At 40.7% G+C, this 24,878-nt stretch overlaps 1 protein-coding gene across 11 annotated transcripts in view; it reads right to left on the bottom strand.

The window, feature by feature from the left end:
* STXBP6 (syntaxin binding protein 6) overlaps window positions 1–24,878 on the bottom strand; it is a 256,417-nt gene that overhangs the window by 169,217 nt on the left and 62,322 nt on the right. For 9 of the 11 annotated variants that reach the window (XM_084966582.1, XM_005666218.4, XM_005666215.3 and 6 more), the window contains one exon: window positions 16,116–16,304. In XM_084966582.1, the coding sequence (XP_084822708.1) occupies window positions 16,116–16,269 (154 nt within the window). In that variant the 5' untranslated portion in view covers window positions 16,270–16,304. 11 annotated transcript variants of the gene reach the window in all.

Here is a 24,878-nt window from a genome sequence, read left to right as displayed (position 1 = left end):
CCAAGTGATTCTCTCCAGGTTACACGGGTTATACAACTAATCCATAGTAGAACCAAGATTCAAATCCATATTTTTTGTCTCCAAAACCTTTGCCCTTATGCAGGGCTACTTCTGGCAGCATTGATGCTGGAAATGGACAAGAAAGATTATGCATACAGAACCATCACTTGATCAGCCGATTCTGGGCCCTGAGTTTTCCTTACTCGTTACTCTATGGGTGACAAAAAGCCTCAACTCAGACAGGTGTCTACAGCTTCTCACCGATACGGTGTATCTGACTTGTCAACATACACAGAAAACTTTTATCTTTCCAAGACCCATTAGAGACTGAGGAAAATAATGCTCTCCAGAGCACCTCTCATAAAAGCAAAACTTGAAACGTTCTAATTGGACTCAATGTGGTTAGGCTAAAATTAGAGTAATCCATATCTGAGTAAATCATTCCACTCCAAATCTTGTTTTTAATACCGCAGACAACGTATTTATGATACTAACTACACTGTATAACGCCAAGTGCTGTATCCTCAAAAGACTTTAAGTACCACCATTCCTATTCTTACCTCCAGGCAAAAATTACACTGGTCACGGGGAAATTCAAATTCGTTCCTACAAAACTCTCCCCCTGGCTTGTGACCTGTAACGTATTTCCAGACCCGATTCAAAGAGCTCGTTTCATGGGGGAAAAGATTCCTTTCTTCCTCTGACCTCCACATTCACAGAGCTGTACTGTAGCTCAAAATAAAAGTAGATTTTGGAAGGAAATGAGTTTGAAATATTATGTAGAAAAACCTTGGCAACAAGATCCCTATCATATCACAGTCTTAAAGCCAGAAAATTTTATCTGGAAGGCTGGCTAACAGTGATTTTTAAAAACAACACAGTTTTTGAAACTGAAGGAGGCATTTATAATCCCAAGTGCCTTTGGTTAGTAAGCTAATTTATGAAAATGAGTGATGCAAAGCTCCTGAGTATCAAGCTGCATTTTTGTTTTGCTTTTCTGCAACACTCTTTGTTAAAACTAACACCAACAGCAGCCAAATTCAATGAAATCAAAGTCCATTTAACAGGCTGTCTTCTAAAATTCAAGTTAAGGAGTTCTCATTGTGGCTTAGTGGTAACAAACTTGACTAGTATCCATGAAGTCAATGGTTTGATCCCTGGCCTCACTCAGTGGGCTAACGATCTGGTGTTGCTGTGAGATATGGTGTAGGTCACAGATGTGGCTGGGATCCAGCGTTGCTGTGGCTGTTGTGTAGGCTGGCAGCTGCAGCTCCGATTCGAATCCCTAGCCTAGGAACCTCCATATGCCACAGGTGCAGCCCCCAAAAGCAAATAATAATAATAATAATAATAATAATAATAATAATGAAGTTAAAAACTATCACCCTACCCAAAGGTTCCAAGCAAGAGTCCTTAAGTATTAACACTGAACAAATACATGCTTCCAACAGAGATATAAAGAAATAAGCACTGTGGAATAATGATCAAGAGAGGACCCCCACATATGTGTAAATCAACCTCAGAGAGAATGATCTAAGAAGGGATAAAACAGGGTAGATAGTAGTTACTCAATAAATGCTCTCTGTATTACCACCCCTGCTATCACCATTTGACTTAGGGGGGTTGCCATGCTTTGCAAATCCAAATGCCCTCAGGGAAGGTATTTGGGCTACATCGGTCTGCAAAGGTTTTTGTAAATTATATTACTTCTCTCCTAATATCTCAGCTCAGTCACTGTGGGGGGACCGTGTTTTTAATAGTGTGGGTGAGGTAAGAGAGAGTAATTTCAGAGTGAGGGAACAGTGGCCAAGCATGATGGGTTGCAAAGAGAGGCTCAGGGAAGCAGCGGGTGTTAATAACTAAGAGTAGCTGAGCCGGACACTAGAAGTGAGGAGCAATAAAGAAAGGGGAACGGAGAGTAAAGACCATCTCTGAAACACACAGTCACACAAAGTCAAATCCAATCTCAGGGCTACGCTATTTCTGTAAACAAAAGTGATACTTTTAATAGTTCCAAATTCCATGGAAAGAGGAATAGTCTGACCTATGTTTATCTTTATGAAAGCTATGGCACAACTGAATGTCATTGGAGACCTAGGATTTGAATTTAAGTCCAAAAAATTTCTTTTCCAAAGAAGGGTGACAGAGCCATGCTCTAAGAAAATGGTCTCTACAACCCCTACATAGGAAGTGCGACAACTGACAAGTAAAGAAAAATAATTATGTACAAAAAAAGAAAGGCACAAACAAACACAACTGCTCATACGGGAACCAAGGACATTGCTCTATCAGCAAAGAATGAGGCTCCCCTGGATGAATCAATAAACGTCAGGTCCAAAAAGGAAATGTAGGTTTCCCTTTTTTAAACAGTACAAAAGGCCAAGAAGCTTCAGAACTAAATCAACCAGGCGGGACCTGATGACCGTGTACAAAAAGCAAAGCCATAGTTGTTTACAGTCAGTTCATATCAAACCTAACATTACAACTGAAATGGATAGCTGTTTCACCCAGATCTCAGATTCCAAAAGGAGAGCCATCATTTGCTACTACCGAGTGCTAAGCACTGTGCCAGCCCCCTCACCTGTGTTAGGACACTCAGTTCACACAGCAGCTGGCTCTCTGCCTTCTAGAAAGCCATGGATCACTGGAGGTGGGCAGGAATGGGCTGGGCTGATTCCCAAGGGCAGTTATGGGCTCACTGCTTTGGCCAACCACCTCTGAAAGGCAGAGATTTTCCAAGAGTAGGTTACAGTTCACCAGCCAGAAGTTGTTGTTACCGTAGCAAAAGCTTCCATTCCCCCATGACTCTGGCTAGGGCTCGCCAACCATTTTTTACTATGCATTAAAAAACTATGTGTATTAAGTGCCAATGTATCCATACTTATAAATTAAAGACTTGGACTACAGCTCTAAAATGTCATGGAGGTTATAAAGCATACCTGAAAGACATAACCTAGAAAACAATAACATTTCAAATAGAAGCCCTAACATTTTCTTCTCTCAACCCAATGGATCAGGCAGGGCACCACATTTAGAGACAATAACATCTTGGCTTTTCCTCTCTTAAACACTCTCACTGGGCACTCTCTACTTTATGGATTCCCCAAGCCCAGGAGGCAGCAATCGAGAAGTGGGAGAAGCCTACACACTTGGCCATTGCAGGTAACCCATGACCAATTTCTTACAATACCCAGACCCTAGGAGGGACAGGGCCACCACCTCCTGGATGAGAGGCTCTTCCCAAGAGCGAGTGGTACATACTGCTCCTGCACACTGCTGTGAAAAGGAATGGCACGGAGCTGCATCCTCCATGCAGCTCTGCCATGAATCCTATGTCTTCCTCCTCTAACCCCACTTCAACCAGAGTCACTCCCAAGGTCGAAAACCAGCCTGACAAGAAGATCTGGGCATGTTTTCTTCCTCCTTCTGCCTGACTGTAGAGGTTCTGTGATGTCAGCCAAGGCATCCAACCCCTCTGGGCCTTTTTTTTTTTTTACATAAACGTTGGTGTTATATTTGAAAATGACTGAGGATACCCTTAGTTATAAAAATCTAGAGTTCTTAAAGAAAATTCCTAAGAAGTTAATTTCCCTCACCCTATTTGCTCTGTAGCTTCAAACGTCGGATATGATACAATGTCAGATGTGAATCATTAATGAAATGCACTGACCTAGGGGAAAAAAGCATCATATGTTTGGTTGACCTTTACCACTTCCCCCATCCCTCGTCTAACAATAGAGAAGATATTGAGTGAATTACTATGGGAATCAGACCAAAAAGACAAGGCAAAGAGCCATTCCTTTAAAGGCACATGAGGGCTGATTCTAGGTAAGACATATACCTTCTCTTTTTCTGCAAATGCACACACTAAGATATACCTGCAAATGCACAGGAAAATCACCTAATACGTTAACCCTAAAAGGAACATGCATAATATGCACATCAGAGAGAAACTGATCTAGAACTAGGTTAAATATCATGGAAATGATTAACACACAAAGCACACAAAGTCAATAGGATATTTTACTTCCAAGGAATTCTGGTAGATGTGGGTTTTGAAATAAGTTCATTTTAGTCCATGGTAGGGCACAGAGTAAAGTACAGAACACTGAGGTTCTAGTCGCTTCTACCACTCAGGACCAGCTTGGATGTTTTCCTCTCAGAAGTTATCTGTGTGTGCCTCAACTTCCTCATCTATAAGATGGGTATTTTCAAAAAAAGGTCCTTATTTCTCATTGTGAAAATCAAAAAACCAAAACATCCAGCAATAGATAAATGGTTAAATACTCTATAGTATTCAAGAAGCCATTGCAATTACCCTTATAAAGACTGTAAAAAATTTTAAATTTTGTTACCCTGTAAATGAAAAAAGACAAAATTGCACCTAGACTATTACACAGGGGGAGAGGTATTAGACAACCTGAAACCTAAAAAGCCAAGGTCATTATTTTTTACTTGATTTTTCCTACCTTTTTTTTTTGTGGCACTTTACGTTTTTGATAAAGAATACATTTACATTTATAGGGAGAAACAGAGTTGAAAAATTCAAGGATCCAAAAACAGTTGCTTCTTATCTACCCACAAGGTAGAAAGGATTCTAACCTGAGGAAAAAAATTATATGACTGCTGCTTCCTCATATTAGCTGGAAAATCAAAGAGGAAAACTCTCAATTCTATTGTTTCCTCTTATGAAAATGGAAACTCCGGGAATCAAGGATGGATCTATTCTGCAGCTTCTCAGAGCAGCGTAATTTGCTAAACTGATGCCAACATCAAAATGTAGTTGGGCATGAGGTCTACAGCCTATGATTACATGGAAGCCACATGCGGTGGATAACAATTTGTGTTAAAAGAGTGTGTTGGGGGAGGGGAGATAGTATGAATATCTCCAGAGACATTTTTAATAAAAATGGAGTTTCCATTTTCCCCTTGAAAGCCAACATTAAGGAAATGTAGAACTAAAAACAATTACTGTGAGAAAAGGCATTCAGGGATAGAGTTTTGACATATTCAATGCTCATTAAATGATCATTTATTCCCTTGTAAAATGAACTCTTTCTTCAGGAGAAACACTCAGGTGCTTCAAAAATTTGAGATAACAGCTTCCCACTGCAGGTTACAAGGGAAGCATTTATAAATTGCTCATTTTTGATGATTCTTCAAGTCTGAATAAATCAGAGAAATCTACATTTCTTCTTGCTAACTGAGCCCTTAGGTAGAAAAACTCCTCAGTAACCTGATGAATTCCAAGGGAATTCAAAGACCACCCAGGAGCATTTTAGTCTGAATAACACCAAGGTTGGGGAAAAAACAAAAAACAAAAAAAAAAAAAACTAGAGTTTCGTCATGGCTCAGCAGAAACAAATCTGACTAGAATCCATGAGGACACAGGTTCAATCCCTGGCCTCGATCAGTGGGTTAAGGATCCGACGTTGCCATGAGCTGTGGTGTAGGTCACAGAGGTGGTTGCTGTGGCTGTGGTGTAGATCAGTGGCTATAGTTCTGAGCTCTGATTTGACCCCTAGCCTGGGAAACTCCATATGCCACAGGTGTGGCCCTAAAAAGACAAAAACAAACAAACCAAAAAAAAAAAAAAAAACCACTCTAGTTCACAGACGAAAGCTCCAGCCCAGAAAGTGATCCCAGACCAGCAGTCTCTGCAGAAGTGGGACTTTGCCTGATTCCCCCACCTCCCTCCGGGCACTTCATTTGTCCCACAAGGGACAAGGTACACACAACGTGGTCCCTACCCTCCAGGGACTGGCAGACCAGGGAGGTAAACAGAAAGCAAACTGAGGAATACAACCCGGCAGAGGCTAAGGGCATCACAGAGATCACACAGGAGGCCAGAGAGAAATGTGAGCGGGTTCAGAGCACAGCAACTAGCTTGTCATCTAGTCTCAAGCAACCTCACCGGCCTTGTCGTCATTTATTCCATATTCTGGAAAATTCTGCATATGCTCTAGCATGACTATAACTGGCACAGAAATATCACTCATATTCATTTTCTCTCTCTAAAGGAAGGGTAACAGGAAAGAGCTGGGCAAATAAGAACCTGATCTGGGCTGAAAAGCTGGGTCCACAGGCGTTTGTACCAGCCTCTCCCATTTCTGCTGTTTGCTTAACAGTGCACTTGATGGATGCCAGAGAATGTTTTGTTTTATTTTGTTTCAAATTGTCTTTTGATCCAGTGAAGATAGGCATAGGACAATAACATCTCCTATTTCAGGGACAGGAACTCGATTGACTGAGCCAGTTCTAACTCCCTGCAAAAGGGCCTGCACCCAAGGACTTCAGCACCCAATGTACCTAAGACTGTGCAAATCTTCATGACACAGAGCCTTCAAACTCTCAGAAATAGATTGGTAGTGGGATGCCCTCTAGCATGCCAGCTTAGAGGTGGGGAGGGATAATTAGGAACAGAGAATTAAGAGAATCTAGGTTTAGAAACAGGCAGTCAGAATGACCTTGAGATCTCTGGCAGGGGTGGGACATAAAGGGGAGGGGAAAGTTGAACTTGAGAGGGAAAGGAACAAAAGTTTGAAAGGAGAGGTAGGAAGCTCCCATGACAAATCTGGGCTTTCATGGGATTTTTGTCTCACATGACAATGGACCACAGAGGCCTACTGCAGACACACATTAAAATGTTCTCTAAAAACTGAATTAGCTTTGTACAGTAAGAAGAGCTGGCTGCCCCATTTAATGACTAGATAATACTGCTCATAAAGCTCAGTGCCTTCTAGGTATCAGGCCTCATATACATACATCCCTATGTAGTTTCATTAATCCTGAAAATGCCCCTGGGATATGGACAATTATTCCCATTTTATAGGTGTGAAAATTGAGGCTCAAAGACATAAAAGAACCTAGTGCAGTCAGTATTTTACCCCAAGTCAGTCTTACGCCTAAGCCCGTGTTCTCCATAGCTGGGTTCGGGGAAGTCACGGAGCCATGGGCACTCATGGCAGCCCTGAGTGCCTGCGACTACAACTTAGCGACAAATGAGACCCTGATGAAGTTTGACTCAAAATACAACAGCAAAGAGCACGAACATCTAAAAGTGGTAACTTAGAAAAACACCACCACCGAAGAATGCATCTGCATGGATTAAAACCCTCCCTGCTCCTCTGCTCGGCTGCTGTGTAGGATGCCGGCCAGGTTCACGGCGCCTTGCCAGCCACCTTCCAGAAGGAGGGCTGCCTTAGTTTGCAATCTCCCGAACCACCGCTTGCTCTACCTTTGTGATTAGTCAAAACTAATCAAAACGAACATAAGTGAATCAGCTGTGAAATTCCTGTTCTTCACAGTGGGCTGTGTGGTGGGAGAGCACAGATGGAGTTTCCTTTTTAAATGAAATGTTTTGGCACTAGCCTCTGTTACGAGTTTTCCCTCGTTTCCATCTGGTTTTAGTATTGGAACATGCACTTGAGAGAATGGAAAAAGAAAATTCTGTTGGCGTGCTAAACCACTAGAAAAGCTCAAGTGGTCAACAGCACACCCTCTAAATCCTTGGAGATTAAATCGCTTTGCTCAAGGAATGTTGCCACATTGTTTTTAAGGAAGGGGAGAGTTCATGCATTTTTTGAAGTTGCATACTTGGGTGTGAAAGGGACCCAGATTTGAGTCTCAGCCTTTTCACCGTCTAGCTGCCTGCCCCTGGACAGTGTACTTGCCCACTTTACACCTTGGCTATTTCATCTGTGAAGTAACAACTACAACAGAAAGCATGGCCCAAGGCTGCTATGAAGATTAAATGAGATGACACTTGTTAAGTGCTTAGTTCTCCATTTTTGGACACCCCTATTCACAAGGCTTTAGAAAAGATAAATATTATTCCTATCAGTTTTCACAGTAAGAGATCTAGAACCATCAAGGAAACTTTAAAAAAAAAAAAAAAGTTTTTGAGGCATCTACTTTTTTTTTTTTTTTTAGCTATTTCTTTGGGCTGCTCCCGCGGCATATGGAGGTTCCCAGGCTAGGGGTCCAATCGGAGCTGTAGCCACCGGCCTACGCCAGAGCCACAGTAACGCGGGATCAGAGCCGCATCTGCAACCTACACCACAGCTCATGGCAACGCCGGATCGTTAACCCACTGAGCAAGGGCAGGGACCGAACCCGCAACCTCAAGGTTCCTAGTCGGATTCGTTAACCACTGCGCCACGACGGGAACTCCGAGGCATCTACTTTTTAAAAAATTGCATAATTGAAGGAAACAAGTTCATATATGGCAGTGTCCCTGTCAGGAAACTCTCAGGATTTCTGTGGGGAATTACTTTTCTCTAAGATAAAAATATATCTGCTGACACCATCATTCCACCGTGGGGCTTCCTGAACAGCCCAGCTACTGGTGTACAAGACTGTCTTCATCCCGCCCAAACCACCCAAAGCCTGAACTGGTAGGAGAGTGAAGTGATCTTGAGACATGATTCTCTCTAAATCCATGTGAAGGAGCGAGAGAGAAGATGTTTGGTTTGGGAAATCCTCTCTCATATGACGCTTCTGCCTAAGAGACAGACAGAGGAGCACAGTGTCTAAGAGAATACAGACCTAGAATCAAACCACCTGGGTTTCTATCTCTTATTTGTAACTCACAAACTGATGATCTTGGGCCAGCCAATTTACTTCTGCTTGCTTGGTGTCCTCATCCATAAAATGAGAACAGTACTGTTATCTACCTCATGCATTGTTATAAGGATTAAATGAGTTACTATATGTAAAGGGCATAGAACCATGCGCCGTAGAGAAACCCAATAAGTACCATTACTACTAATGTTAGTATTATTATTATTTCTAAATCAAAGTGGGGACGGGTGCTGCCCTAATCTTGCTGAGTGCTGAAGCATGTGGTGGGTGCATGGCAGGTGCTACACTGAAGGTCATTTACAAATGACACCTGGTGACAAAATCTGCTGAGCCAGAAAACATTTCAGAAAAAGACTCTCTTCTTTAACTTCATGTAGCCAAGGATATTATCATTGCAAATGTTTTACTCAAACACGTCTTTGTACAGATCACAAAAGAGCCAAATTCTCACCATAAAGTATGAGAAGATAATATATTTTTATAAAATAAAAATGTTGTAGAAAGAATCATATAATCAAGACACTGGAATGTTTTTTGTTTTTTACTGCAGTCTTCTAGAGCTACTTAAAGTTTTACGGCTGGATTTACATACCAAATCTCTCTAATAAAGAGATAAAAGGCTTACCCTGATGTATATTCCCGATGTATATTCCAAATGGAGGAGAGTTTACTATCCAATAACCTCAGAAATAAGATAGAATACACACTGTAGGTCAAAAACTGTTCAACGTCTTTATCAATCTTGAAGAGTTGGAGAGAAATATGCTCCTTAAAACATGACCCTCTCTACACTGCACCCCCTCCTGACCTGTGTTAGAAAAGATGAGGTGCTACAGCAATATAAGCATGGCCACTGGGGCCACAGCACTGTGTGGATTTCTGAGTCTATCACTTCTAAAATGGTGTTCCCGTCATGGTGCAGTGGAAATGAATCCGACTAGGAACCATTAAATTGTGGGTTCGATCCCTGGCCTCTCTCAGGGGATCCGGTGTTGCCGTGAGCTGTGGTGTAGGTTGCAGACGCAGCTCAGATCTGGCCTTGCTGTGGCTATGGTGTGGCTGGTGGCTGTAGCTCCAATTAGACCCCTAGCCTGGGAACCTCCACATGCCTCGGGTGCAGCCCGAAAAAAAAAGACAAAAGACAAAAAAAAAGAAAAAAAAGGTGACCCTGGGACATCAGGACCTCTCTGATGAATGCTCATCTCCTCCTCTGGAAAAAGAAGAACATACCACCTAATTGCTAGGGATGTTGTGAGGATGAACTTGATTAAAACAAATCATAAACCATACACAGGATGATTCTTTTTTTCTTCTACATAATACCTGAAAGATTGCTATTTTCAGCAATACTTTCTACTTCTGTAATAAAGAACAATAAATAGCATTATTGTTTTCTTCTCTCACTGCTAATACCCTGTACACCTCTGAGTTCAGTATGGATTTTGTTATTTCTCTGGGATAAAACTCTTGGAAAGGGTTCCCTGCTGCTCTATCCAATATTCTGTGATAATCTATGTGGGAAAAGAATCTTAAAAAGAATGGATGTTTGTATATGTATAACTGAATCACTTTGTTGTATAGCTAAAATTATCACAATATTGTAAATCAACTATACTTCAATAAACCTTTAAAAAATGAAAAAAACAAAACTCTTGGAAAGTCAGCTCACCACTCCTGAATAAACCACTTCTATCAAGGTCAAATTTTATCTGTCTTGTATTCTTCTTTTCTCTCCTAATACTTACAGACTTTGAGACAAGATCAAGCCTGAATTAGAAAGTAGATTTAAAATTTTTTCTTATGCCAGATCTCTGACAATTAACTTTAGTTACCCTAATTCCAATAACAACTTAATATGTAAGAGAATGTATGAATCATAAAATGAAAGTTTCTTTGTGCTCCCTTCCATGGGGACCATGAATAGCAGCCAAGGAAAGATTTTTATCCCTTTTTATCCCTTTATGGATATGGAAGGTAGCATTATACATTAGGCATACTGAATTATAACAGGATCAGGACAATGGATTTTAAACATGAAATTATGGAATGTTCAGTGGGTAACTGGCCTCTAACAATAACTTGTTTTTAACTTCTTAGCATGCTTCTAGTCGAGTTTTACAGACCCATATATCAATGCAGGGGAACCAACTATAGAAATAGTTGTAGGCAGAGCTTGCCTTACTGTTTGAATGAGTTAATAGCTCTAAGTCAGAAATAAAGTCCATACTGTAACCAGGTGTGCAGTAACTCATACATTTCAGTGGCATCTATTATATCTACAGTTGGCAATATGCCAGGTGCTATAAGGAACTTAGAACATGTTGGCACGTGGATCAGATAATGAAAGCATAGGTTTACATGATACATAGCTGCTTCTGTGTGAAGGCTCAAAAAGCCATCTAGGATAATGCTTCATACCTACAAAGGAGAGGGTTAGTTTCTGTCTAGCTTACAAGGCGCATTAAGAAGGGTAATTAATCCTTACAATCGTCCCACCCACTGGTGACTCTTTAAAACATTTTTTTCGAATCAATTTTACCAAGATTCATTTACATATAATGAAATGCACTCATTTTAAGTGTGTAGCTTGATGAGCTGTGAAAAATGCGTACACTCAAGTAAACACCGCTACAATCAACACATAGAATGCTTACACCATTGCAAGAGATCCCGTCATGTTCCTTTGCAGTCAATCACCAACTCCACTGCCTGGCAGCTACCTATGAGCTTTCTGTCACTATAGCTTAAGTTCTACCCATTCTAGAATTTCATATAAATAGAATCATACATCTGAGTTTTAGTTATGATAAATAAGACTGCTATAAACCTCTATGTACATGTCTTTATGTGGACATGTTTTTATTTCTCTTGGGTAAATGCCTAGGAACAGTTAAGTCATATAAATGCAAGTTTGACTTCATAAAAAAACTGTCATATTGTTTACCAAAGCAATTCTATCACTTTTACATTCCTACCAGCAAATCATGAGAGCTTAAATTATTCCACATGCTTGTCAACACTTGGAATTGTCAGTCTTTTTAATTTTAGCCCTTGCTGAAAAGAAAAAGAGCAAAACGATGCTTTAAGAACGCCAATCCAAGAGGCATCAGTATGTATGTATGTATTAGCATACCATTTAAAGAAGCCCATGAGAAACACTCAAATTCTATCCCAAAGCTCCACAAATGAACTGGACAGATTTCTCTCCTTACACAACTATAGCCGAATAATCTGAGACCCTATTTTCCTTGCTCCAGCATCTTTATGGATTCTTCCAGTGGACATACAACTCACTGTGAAAATAAACTGTCTTATGATCACAGGCCTCTGCCTCTCAGATTACAAATTCTGCCAAACACTGGTGGAAAAAAAATTCACACAAAGGAACATTAGTAAAAGATATTAGATATGTAAAATACCCATGCTTATATGTATATGCCGGCAAGCTTTTAAAGCTTTGATATTCTTTTTTTCTAAAAAGAAGATAACCATTTATGCTGTTTGAAAGGTGGTTAAAATCATTTGCAGACACTGCCCTATTTTGGACAGATGTTGCCGATTCAAAACAGATAGCTGGTTTTCATCATCCAAACCACAAGAGTTGATGGGCTTGGACTCCCAGAAAGTATAGGAGGTTCACACTGATAGCAGGAAGGACCGACCACCTATCATTCTAAGGCTTTGTTCCCACTGCACAGCTGAGCTACAAAGACTAAATAGGTCTGAACAGGAGACAAGGAGGAATTCAGAATCCAGCTCATCTTTCAATGGAGCCACACTTCCCTAGGCTTGGAATGCTCCCCACACCCACACCGTCTCTTTTTAGAACCAGTGAGGCCCTACTTTTCTTGTAGCTCTGGGTTATCCCAACCAGGCCAAATCCTCCTAATACATGCTCTCATATCACTCTATTTTTCCTCTAACCTTCTCATAGTTAATAACTGTTTATTTAGTGAGTAAAATATTAATGTCTACTGCTCTTTCCCCACCAATGTAAAATTCATGCATTTCTCTCCTAACTGAACCCCGAACACCAAGAGTGCTTAGCACAAAGTATTTAATAAATAATTGCATAATTAATTACTTGTTAACTAAAACAATACCTTATCAGAGATGTGACTGATAGGCCTCTATGCTTCACATAATTCAGAAAATAAAGGTGGCGGAGTTCCTATTGTGGCTCAGCAGTAATAAACCCAACTAGAATCCATGAGGATTCAGGTCCAATCCCTGGCCTTGCTCAGTGGGTTAAGAGTGCTGCTGTAGGCTGGATCTGGCATTGCCCTGAACAGTGGTGTAAGTCAAGAATGTGGCTCGGATCTGGCTTTGCTGCGGCTGTGGTGTAGGCCGGCAGCTGCAGCTCTGATTCGACCCCTAGCCTGAGAACTTCCATATGCTGCAAGTGGGCCCTAAAAAGCCAAAAAGAAAAAAAGAAAAAAGAAAAACAAAGTAAAGGTGGCTGCTCCTTTCTCAATTATAAGAAAAATCAAACTTCAAAGAAACGTGGGCGTCCAAGCTGCCTGGCCTTCTCCTGCCCCGGTTTCCATTAAACCAGCTGCTTAAATGTCAGAGCGGCTTTATCAACCTCTCCTCTCAAAATTCAAATCCATGAGAAGAATGAAGACTTTCAGAACTAAAGACTCTCCTCCGTGAGAATGCCACAAAAAAGCAACCCTCATAGTTTCAAACTTTAAACCTGAAGGTCTTGGTAATCTATAAAGGAAACACAGTTATCCAGGAAGTCCCAGGTCATTACCTCCAATGGCAGGGGAAATGGTCACAATATTAGGGGCCCCATGTCAGTCTTGCAGACTTCATGATTAGAAAGAGGCTGACCAATAAAAAAGAATGACATAATGCCATTTGCAGCAACATGGATGGAACTAGAGAATCTCATCCTGAGTGAAATGAGCCAGAAAGACAAAGACAAATACCATATGATATCACTTATAACTGGACTCTAATATCCAGCACAAATGAACATCTCCTCAGAAAAGAAAATCATGGACTTGGAAAATAGACTTGTGGCTGCCTGATGAGAGGAGGAGGGAGTGGGAGGGATCGGGAGCTTGGACTTATCAGACACAACTTAGAATAGATTTACAAGGAGATCTTGCTGAGTAGCATTGAGAACTTTGTCTAGATACTCACGTTGCAACAGAACAAAGGGTAGGGAAAAAAATGTAATTGTAATGTCTACATGTAAGGATAACTTGATCCCCTTGCTGTACAGTGGGAGAATAAAATAAATAAACAATTTAAAAAATTAAAAAAAAAAAAAAAGAAAGAGGCTGACCATAACATGTTCCTAAAAAGGAAATAAGACTGCTCTCTTTTTTATCCACCTTTTCTCATTATCTGGGACTAACTCATTAACTGTGATTAAGAAAGAGAGACCAAGAGTTCCCATCATGGCTCAGGGGAAACGTATTCATGAAGATGCAGGTTCAGTCCCTGGCATCGTTCGGTGGGTTAAGACCTTGCTGTGAGCTATGGTGTAGGTCACAGATGCAGCTCGGATCTGGCTGGTTGCTGTGGCTGTAGCGTAGGTTGGTGGCTACAGCTCTGATTTGACCCCTAGCCTGGGAACTTCCATATGCCACAGGTATAGCCCTAAAAAGACAAAAGAAAAAAAAAAAAAGAAAAAAAAGGAGAGAGAGACCAATATTTCAAGGTGAATTCTCATTCTAACCATTGTAAAGGCATTCTAACCAAAGGGCTACATTTCCATTTATTTTCATTTTTAAATGATAGATTTATTTATTTACTGTGCATGCTGTGCCTGCAGCATGCAGAAGTTCCTGGGCCACAACAATGACAAGGCTGAATCTTTAACTGCTGGGCTACCAGGGAACTCCATCCGTTTCATTTTTTTTTTTTTTTTTTTTTTTGTCTTTTGTTTTTTTTTGTTGTTGTTGTTGTTGTTGTTGCTATTTCTTGGGCCGCTCCCGGGGCATATGGAGGTTCCCAGGCTAGGGGTTGAATCGGAGCTGTAGCCACCGGCCTACGCCAGAGCCACAGCAACGCAGGATCCGAGCCGCGTCTGCAGCCTACACCACAGGTCACGGCAACGCCGGACCGTTAACCCACTAAGCAAGGGCAGGGACCGAACCCGCAACCTCATGGTTCCTAGTCGGATTCGTTAACCACTGCGCCACGACGGGAACTCCCCGTTTCATTTTAAACTAAGATACACTCCTATTATTATCTTTACATGCTCTTTCTGAAAAAAAGCTGTCTCCATCCTGAAGTAAATTCTGATAAATATAAATGATCAAAGGCTTGATTTTTTTGAAAAAAGCTAAAAACAGGTACAAAAATAAAGTTTAATTCCCAAGCCACAATGGAAGAAAATTGGAAAAAGATGAATTAAGGTAAACCTAGTTCTTCCATAGCTCAGTTATAAGAAATACCAGAAATATTACAAATGCCCCAGGTGCTGAGATTAGCATCACCCACAACTCCATGGAAAATGTATCCAAATTTTATCTCCAAAAACTTGGTATGACTCCACAGTAAATCCCACAGATCTCCTATAATCACAAACAGAAAGGGAAAAAAAATAATCCCACAAAATTCTAAGCTTAATAGAACAGATGCCTCTTCCTGACAAGGAACAGCTGTCAGGCAAAGCTGTGATTTATGAGCGGCATCTACTTTCTCACATTCCATAAGGTGTCGATATTTATCTTGAGACCAACTATTACTGATTATTGGCAACTGTTAAGAAAAAGTCAATGAAACTCAGGCTGCTGGTAGTAACAATTATGCAAATACCAAGAATTGTTCTCAGATATCTCAGGGGATAGCCCACTTTCAGTCAAGGCCCTAGTGAAGGAAAAGTATGGACAAACGGATGTGGCTGCCAAACCCTTTACAGACGCTCCTCATGAAACAGAAAACACATTAAAATTACACTGCTTGGAGTTCCCGTCGTGGCTCAGCGGTTAGCAAACCTGACTAGCATCCATAAGTACACAGGTTCGATCCCAGTGGGTTAAGGATCAGTGGGTTAAGGATCCTGCGTTGCTGTGGCTGTGGTGTAGGCCAGCAGTTACAGCTTTACAGACGCTCCTCATGAAACAGAAAACACATTAAAATTACACTGCTTGGAGTTCCCGTCGTGGCTCAGCGGTTAGCAAACCTGACTAGCATCCATAAGTACACAGGTTCGATCCCAGTGGGTTAAGGATCAGTGGGTTAAGGATCCTGCGTTGCTGTGGCTGTGGTGTAGGCCAGCAGTTACAGCTCCGATTGGACCCCTAGCCTGGGAACCTCCATATGCTGCAGGTGCAGTCCTAAAAAGACAAAAAGACAAACAAATAAAATAAAATAAAATTGCACTTCTTTATCTTCCCATATGAGGCAAACTCACCAAGATGCCATGCATGAGTAAATAAGAATCAGAGAAGACGACAGAGGGACAGGAAAGAAACAGAGGAGCAGCCATGTTCAAACCACCTGGATACCTTAGAATTGACTGCTTTAAAATAGAAGTTGTTTTAATAATATCCATATCTGACTTTCATTACCTGACAGGCAGATGTAAGTTAAATATTCGCCTTGGCCCCCAGTTGCCAAGAAAGGAATCTTTTTCTTTGTCCTTCTCTTGACTTGGACAGCTCCCAGCATCCTTTCATCAAGAGGTGCAAAAATTTCCTTGCTGATGGCAGATTTGGCACTCATTGTCGACCAAGCAAGCAGGGCACGCAGTGAGTTCTCTAGACAAGAAAAAGAAAAAGCGAGTTGGAATTGGCAATACACTAAAGGCCTGTAGAAGAATGAGCAGCAGGTGGATCTGCAGGTGAAGTAATTTTCAATTTGTGGTTTAACCTCGTGCTTGTTCAAAATGCATTACAGCATCATTAAAAAGCAAGGCCTTCACATGTGTAATAACTTTGAAAAAACACAAATAAAAAGCAGATGCAGATTTACTCGCTGAAAATGACAAACGCAGTGTGAGACGAGCAGCATAAAATGGGATCTAGAAAGTGTGTCAGTCTTTACCCCAACGGCTCTTGACTCTAACTGGCAAGTGGTACCCACCCCATCCCCGTTCTGCAAGGACCACGATTTCACATTTCTAGCCGAGAAGTCTTTCCACTGTCTAACAATCTTTAAAGTCAAGAGGTTCTTTATGCAACTTCAAAATCTCTTTTAACTCTAATGTAAATCCATTTCCCTAATTCTATTCATAGTGGAAATAATATCATCTTTCACATAATAACTATATATGCGACAGAAGACCATTAATTTAATCATCCTTCAGCTGCTTTGGGTCAGGCCAACTAATTAATCCTTATTTATTAGCCTCTTTCAATGGGGTCCTATTTTCCAGTGCTCTTCTGCCTCTAGTTGCCATACTCTGGACTCTGACCAAACTCTTGCCAGTTTCCTTCAGTGGAAATGGACACAGAATTCTAAAAAAAAAAAAAAAAAAAAAAAAAGTCTGACTAATGCCAAATATTTTGGAAATGCTACCCAGCAGGTCCCACTTGTCATGCTCCTGTGGTTAACCAGCGGTGTGTGCCCAATAATTAAGAAAATAAAGCAGCATGTTGCTGACTCACAATGAGCCCCCCCAACCCTTCAAACTTACATATACACAGTCCCCATGTTATATTTAGTTTTCCAAAGTTGTACTTCCCTGAAGGTCTTAATTCCGCTTATCTGTGTCTATGATAGTCAAAGTCAATGTGTATTTTAATCCTATCATCCAAAAACTCAACTGCAACTTGAGTAAATGTTTTCTCTTCTATCATCCTAGTCATAGTCCATGTCTTAATAAGTAACCAACATTCGTTCAAGCAATTAATAAATCAGAACTAAAGGTGCAGAGAGGGCCAAAATATTCGTCATGCAGGTTGTACACAGTATTCTGAGATCCTGCAGAGGGATCAATAGCACAGCTATATATGCTAACAGTATCTCAAGGAGCTGATCAATTTGCTGAAGAACTGAGCCAATGGGTAAACAAATACCTATTATGTGCCACCTCAATGCTCAGAATTGGAAATATAAGAAATAACTATAAGCTCTGGTCCCTGTTCTCCAGGAGTTGACTACTGATCACATCAAAGTTTTCCCTTAAATCCAAATGATTTATAGTGGGAGATCATGGACCATCCTTCCCAGGGCAAGGTTCACAAATGCTACCAACACAGCTGTCTACCTGTAACTTGTCCACACCTATAACCTCATGGTAAGAAAGAGATATATTAAAAAAAAAAATTCCTCTGGTTATAGAAATTTCTCCTAGTTTCTGCAGGAGAAACTACAGATTTGTGTAATAGCACAGGTTTTCTTAGTGGCGCCAACAATAAAGAATAAAAAGTGTTGCTTTTTATTCTCTATCTATACCTCTCTACATATTATAGATCTATGCCCAGATCTATGTGCTCTGATAGTGATATTTTACCATTGCTGCCAGGTTCTTCATACTGGTTGAGAACAAAATGATGACAGTGATGGGGGACCTGTTTCTCAACATGCTGACCTCTAACTGACACCCTGTGATTTCCTATAAGTTAGCAAACAGAATTTCCCCTGCCGGGATTTATCCAATGACTTTCCAAGACAGGGTGCTATAATTTACAGGGAATTTTTTTTAAGAGACAAACACATACTAGTTCTTTTCTAGCTCCAAGGCCTCTCACCTATCATCCTGTGGGAACGTGTGAAATAGAAAGCCAGTGGTAGCACAGTGGCTTCAAGTGTTCCGTAAGCAATGGAGAAAGGAAGTCACCTTCCCAAACCCATTAGGCATTCTCTGACCACTGCTTTCCCAATGGTGGCACGGCTTTTGCTTTTCCAACTCAGATTCTAAAATTGTGATTAAAAGAAATAGAAAGTATCACTTTACTATGCAAAATCTGTCAGAGTGGGGAAAAAAAGGAATACGCATGTATTACCAAAGTCTTAGGTAATCCTGTTCTTCTTTTGAAAAACTGGTAAGATATGGAAATGACCTGTTGTTGTTTTTAATATACTGATATTCAGCAGTCAAGAATAAAGGGGGGGGGTGGAGTTCCCGTCGTGGCGCAGTGGTTAACGAATCCGACTAGGAACCATGAGGTTGCGGGTTCGGTCCCTGCCCTTGCTCAGTGGGTTAACGATCCGGCGTTGCCGTGAGCTGTGGTGTAGGTCGCAGACGCGGCTCGGATCCCGCGTTGCTGTGGCTCTGGCGTAGGCCGGTGGCTACAGCTCCGATTCAACCCCTAGCCTGGGAACCTCCATATGCCGCGGGAGCGGCCCAAGAAATAGCAACAACAACAACAAAAAGACAAAAGACAAAAAAAAAAAAAAAAAAAAAAGAATAAAGGGGGGGGAATAAAGTCATTAACTTCACTGAGCACAAGTTGTGGAATCAAGCAAACTTGGGTTCCCATTTCATTAACAAAATGTAAGACTTACATGTGATTGGGTAAAGCTCTTAAAATTCCAGACCCTCAATTTATTTACTGCAACATGGAGAAATCTTCACTTAATTCATGAAAATGTTGGAAGAAGTAGATGAAACATGCATGCAAATCACTTATTCTAGTATCTGAATCATAATGAATGCTTAAAATGGAAAATCTGTATTAACTCTCCTAAGATATGAAAAATAAAAGATACTCTGAACTTGCAGAAACTGAGTAAATGTAGCCAGCCATACCAGAAGGTATTTGTAAAAGGAAAACTCAACTTTACCAAAGCCTTGCTTTTCTCATTCATGGGTATGAAATCCTCTAAATACAGATAAATGGTCTAATAGATAGAAGGCACTGAATAAAGTTTATTAGGATGAGGAATTTATAGACCTCACCCTCAGGAAACTCACCAGTAGGAGACTATCAAGCTCATTTTTATGGGAAACGGTCTAAAGCTTTTGTTCAGGACAAGGATACTATCAAGCCTATGGGACTGTGAGCCTGAGTGTATATATAAATGCACTCCCTGGAAATGGGAATGGACAGTGGATCAGAAGGGCAAGAATCAGAAAGTCGAGGGGGTGCCTGCTGTAGCTTCGTGGAAATACTCTATGAGTATTTCTCCCAAACATGTCTCCTGAACATGACTTCACATCTGAACTCAAAAATGCAGACCCCTGCCTTCCCTTCACCCTGACCAAATCAGAATCTTGGGATCTGTATTTTAAACAACTCTAACTGGTTCTCCTGCAGCCAGCCCAATGCCTAACTGAGAAGCTGAGAGCCTAAGGAGGAACTCTGGGGATGGAAAGAAAGGGGTGTGTTCTCAGGAGAGAATACAGGAAGAGAAAGCACAGGATTTGTCCTCTCCATTCAAGGAAGCAGCTTTCTCAGGTCTTACATCTTCCTGCAGATAAATTAATGTCCAGTGCACAGCTGGGCCCCTTTGTAAAGAAAACAAGATGAATACACAGCAATGGTGCACCACAGACCACTGTTACTCCAATCAACATCACCCTGAAGGGGAGCACCGCACACCACCTCAAAATATGCTGCTTTGGTATACTGACTGCTTTGAGCTGAAGGCAGGTGAATAACAGCAAATGCAGGAGAGACTTTCTCTCAATCCCCTTTATCTGTCTTAAGACCGATCTTCCAAGGGAACTCAGTTGTCAGAAATCCTCTCTCCAGGGGTTTCATCCACCAGGGAACACAGACTCTTGTTCTCCTCAAGAGAGGAGACTAAAAGTCGATACCACAGCCAGACACACTTGGTCACAAACCGTCATACTTCCCTTCTGGTCTTCTAGGAGCCCATGCATCTTTCCAAAAAGTCATCCTCTCCCCCCTAAGAGGTCAGCAACTCCCTCTCCCCCTTCTCTACTAGGATGGTATTTAATCCAGCATTCTAAGCCACCTGGAGAACTACTCATTTTTCCCAGGGTAACTCCCATATATACACGAAGCATGCAAGGTCATAAACTTCTGATTGGTTTTCTCTTGTTAATTCATCTCTTATTACAGGGGTCTCAGCTAAAAACTCAGGAGAGTAAGGGTAAAATTATTTTCCTCCCCTACAACCCCATGGAAGTTTCCTCTCTTCCTTGTCCACAGCTTCTCTAAGCTATAATTACAAAGCTTTCCCATCCAAAAAACCAACCTACAATATGATTTGCAAGTCAAAGCAGCTGGCTGCCTTAAGTGGTAGTTGTAGAAACTAACCACAGTTAGCTTTCATCTCCCTCAAGCCTTTTCATCTATCGTCTTCTCATTTTAAGCCCTCTAACCCATAACTACTTCCGTCAGCACATGGTTACTATAGTGAGATGGTCCTCCATCGCCCATCCCCACTCCCAGTAACCAGGAAATCCTCCTTTCCAGCAAGAGTTGTAAACTCCAGGCTCTTCACAGATGAGGAAGACGAAGGACATAAATTATGGGGTAGAGAGGGAAGATGTCTTTGTATTCCAACACTAACGTTTTTGGTTTCCAGTTCTTGAACTGACACTTGTCCTCTGTGGCAGAGACAAGAAGGAGTGCAGATGCCCTATGGCGGTACACTCATTATTCTGCATGTGGGTCTAAGGTGGTGCAGCCTACAGGGCTTAAACGTTTCTCACCTGAGAGGCAAGAGCCAGCTCGGGTGAAACAGAGGCACTGACTATTTAGCTTATTAATATTAGATGACCGATTCATCTAACCTCTCTGACTTGCCATGCTTAATGTGCAATCTTCTGATCATGGTTTTGCATTGGCTATGCCAACACAAGTAACCTGGACAAGGTTATTTCCATTTCCAATGAGTAACCAGAATCCCTGGTTTTAGACATCACCCTCTTAAACTAGTTAAAACCAAAACCAGCTGATGTCAACTTTCAGAGTTCTCCAAGTTAAGAGCAAACAGGATGTCATCCTCGAAGACTTTTGGTGAGAATCAACTGGTCTCCCCTAGTGCATGGAAACTCTAGTGAACTCACCTCCAATGACTTAGAAATAAGGTCATTCTCTATGATAGGACTGCTCTACAATGCTATTTAGTTTTTGAAATTCTACAAATGCAATTTTGACTCCCACCTTCAATCTGCTGATGCTGATCATGCACCCAGCTCCCAGTGCCTTCCTGGATTTAAAGCCATGTATCTAGCTGCCAACTGAACGTTTCCAGCAAGAGTTAATTTAGACTCGAGTCTTATCCTGCAAACCCCTCAAGCCCCCATAACAACTAAGCAATCACCAAGTTCTATGGATCTGATAAAATATTTCTGGACTCCACCAAATCCTCTTTATCCTTACATCCTCTGCCTTGATTTGGATCCCCATCACCCCACGTTTGAATGATTTGGGTGCCTCCTAAAAAGGCTCTAGTATCATCCCCATTTTGCTCACAACTGTCCCTCTACACTGTCCAATGTAATATTCTAGAAGATGCATATGATTCAAGCTTGACTGTATTCAATTGTTTTTTCTCCATGCCTCAGGTCCAGACACAGAAACACAATTACAATCACCTTGACAAGGAACTGGGGAATGTTACAAACATTGAAACCAAAGTAGAAAAACATTAAACTGATTTCCTTAAACTCCTCAGTGTATAAGTACTAAATGTTACAAGTCAGATGTTATTACACAATCACTGAACTTAGATTTAATCTAAAAATGTTACCTTTATCCCAAATCCAAAAACTTCACCTGGTAGAAAATATACAACTTGTTATGTAATAAAAATTAATCTTGGAGTTCCCATTGCGGTGCAACAGAAACAAATCTGACTAGGAAATATAAGGTCGTGGGTTCGATCCTCAGTTCAGTGGGTTAAGGATCTGGCGTTGCCATGAGCTGTGGTATAGGTCACAGACGTGGCTTGTATCTGGCATTGCTGTGGCTATGGCATAGGCCAGCAGCTGTAGCTTCGATTCAACCTCTAGTCTGAGAACCTCCATATCCCGTGGGGGCAGCCCTAAAAAGCAAAAAATAATAATAATAAATCAATTTTATTTTTTCCAGTTTCATAAATTAAGACCAATGAGTTAATCTGAGGTCAATTTAGCTATTTAATACTCAAGTAAGGGTCACTGATTATTATAAATATGCAAATTTTCTACTGAGACAACTTTACTCTTAGATAGTTCTCAAGATGAAAATTTTGTGTTTCCATAGAAGGTTAAGTGTGAAGATAAATTAAGTAAAATAGACAAAAATTTAAATCCACCAGCTAATTTTCCCATGTAGTTCAACTACTGCTCTGTGATGAAAATTCTTGTAAGTAGAATCTAAAAAGAGAGTCAGATACGCCACTAGAAGAGAATGGTAACTTTAATCTGGTGATAACATTCGAAGTTGAAAACTGCAATCATTTTAAGTTCATCATTCTTTTTGGTAGAAACAATAAGGGCTAAGGAATGGGTTTGCCAACGTATAAAACCAGATGGGGATGGCAGACCAAAAACTCATACTTAAGACTTGACACAATTTACAGCAAAATGATATAAGAATATATACACTTATATATGACTGGGTCCTAGGCTGTACAGCCGGAATTGACACAACACTAAATCAACTATACCCTAATAAAAAAAAAAATAGAAATAAGTAAAAATAATAATAGAACTAAATCCCTGCTAAAAATACCTTAATAAAAACATTTAAGGAGTTCCTGTCATGGCTCAGTGGTTAACGAATCCGACTAGGAACCATGAGGTTGCAGATTCGAACCCTGGCCTTGCTCAGTGGGTTAAGGATCCGGTGTTGCCGTGAGCTGTGGTGGAGGTCACAGACATGGCTCGGATCCTGTGTTGCTGTGGCTCTGGTGTAGGCTGGCGGCTGTGGCTCCGATTTGACCCCTAGCCTGGGAACCTCCATATGCTGTGGGAGTGGCCCTAGAAATGGCAAAAAGAAAGGGGAAAAAAAATTTTTTAATAAAAATAAAGAGACTTGACAAGATTTACATAGATTGAGACTAAATCAATAAGTCACACAGAAAAAAAATGCTAAAAATATTCTAGAAGGAGCCAGAAAATTCCAAATAGGAAAAACAAGAATTTTAAGTATATGGGAGAAAAAAAGCCCCAAATACTCTCTATTCTGCTAGAAAAAATATTTGGAGATAGACCAAAAAATAACCTTAAAGGAAGAATTCCAAACAAAGACAGTGTACATCCCAAATGAACTGGGGTGGCTAGGTCCTGCTCATACAGATTCAGGGGACCTGGTGGGGCAGGGCCTGGGACTTATGGATATCTTTGATTTATTATACTATACAACCAGGTCCAGAACCAATGTCTTCAGGTTTTTTTTTTTTTCCCCACCCCTGTATTGAATGAATTATTTATAAAATAAACAAAAAGACTCTATAAACTTTTTTTTGAGAGTACATGGCAGATGCTTTGTAAAGCTCTAGTAATGAGTCACTGAGGTTTGTACAGCACTTCATGATTTACAAAACACCTCCACGCAATTCCAAGTATACAATCAAGACTGAGGCTGAATGTATCTTCCAAAGTTTACTCTTTATGTAAACTAGAATCTTTAGGTACGTGCACTTATGAATGGCAAACTACGTCATTTTTAACCCACCCTTATTGGTCCAAGGATTTTGAAGAAGTTATAATTCCTCTCTTACAGAGATTTACTATTTGAAACCAAAACCTTTTGAATCAGTAATTCTACTACTAGAGAAAAAGGGAATGCTGTGTGTATTGTACATGATGCATGCTTACTTCAGATCCATTTTTAAGAGCAAAACATTATAAACAATCTAAATATCCATCCATATCTAATCTTCATTGGTAAAATACAGCACAGCCCTTTCACTCAATGGAATATCACATAGCCTTTTAAAATCATGGCATAGATCCATAAATACTGACTTGAAAAAAAATGACTGACATAATAGAACGAAAACAAGGAAGTTACACAACAGGAAATAAGCTCATGAATGGAAAAGATATGAGTATTGATAGGCATAAAGAGATTTCTAGAAAAAAGTCTTCCAGAATGTTAATATGATTATCTCTGGATTCTAAAACCGAAAAAAAAAAAAAATAGGTCTGAGATTCCACAGGGCAGTATTCTTACTCCACTGTAACTTGACTATTCCTTAAACATTTTTGATTTTGAGGGACAGTCTTTCTCCCCAAACCAGAAGACATATCAAAATGGATTTAACTGAGATCCAATTGTCAGTCTGCTGTATTCTCTTTTCAGCTGCAGTCCAGGCATGGTGTTGGAAATCCCAAAGGTGAAAGTGGATGAAGTCCCACCTTCAAAGTGTTGTGAGAAAGGAAAGCAAAAGCTCTGAGCAATAATGGCAAGGCCTGGAAGTGATTGTGGTGAGAAGAGAGGGCATCTTTACCTCCGAGCAAGTGCAGCACCATGCGGAGGCCC

The sequence above is a fragment of the Sus scrofa genome, chromosome 7 (genome assembly GCF_054392235.1).
Source record: "Sus scrofa isolate SSC_HxYL_T2T_F1_AM1 chromosome 7, Sscrofa_HxYL_maternal_Yorkshire_Landrace_v2.0, whole genome shotgun sequence".
Taxonomy (NCBI): Eukaryota; Metazoa; Chordata; class Mammalia; order Artiodactyla; family Suidae; genus Sus; species Sus scrofa.
The sequence above is the reverse complement of the archived record's forward strand: the minus strand, read 5'-3'. Positions and strand labels throughout refer to the sequence as shown.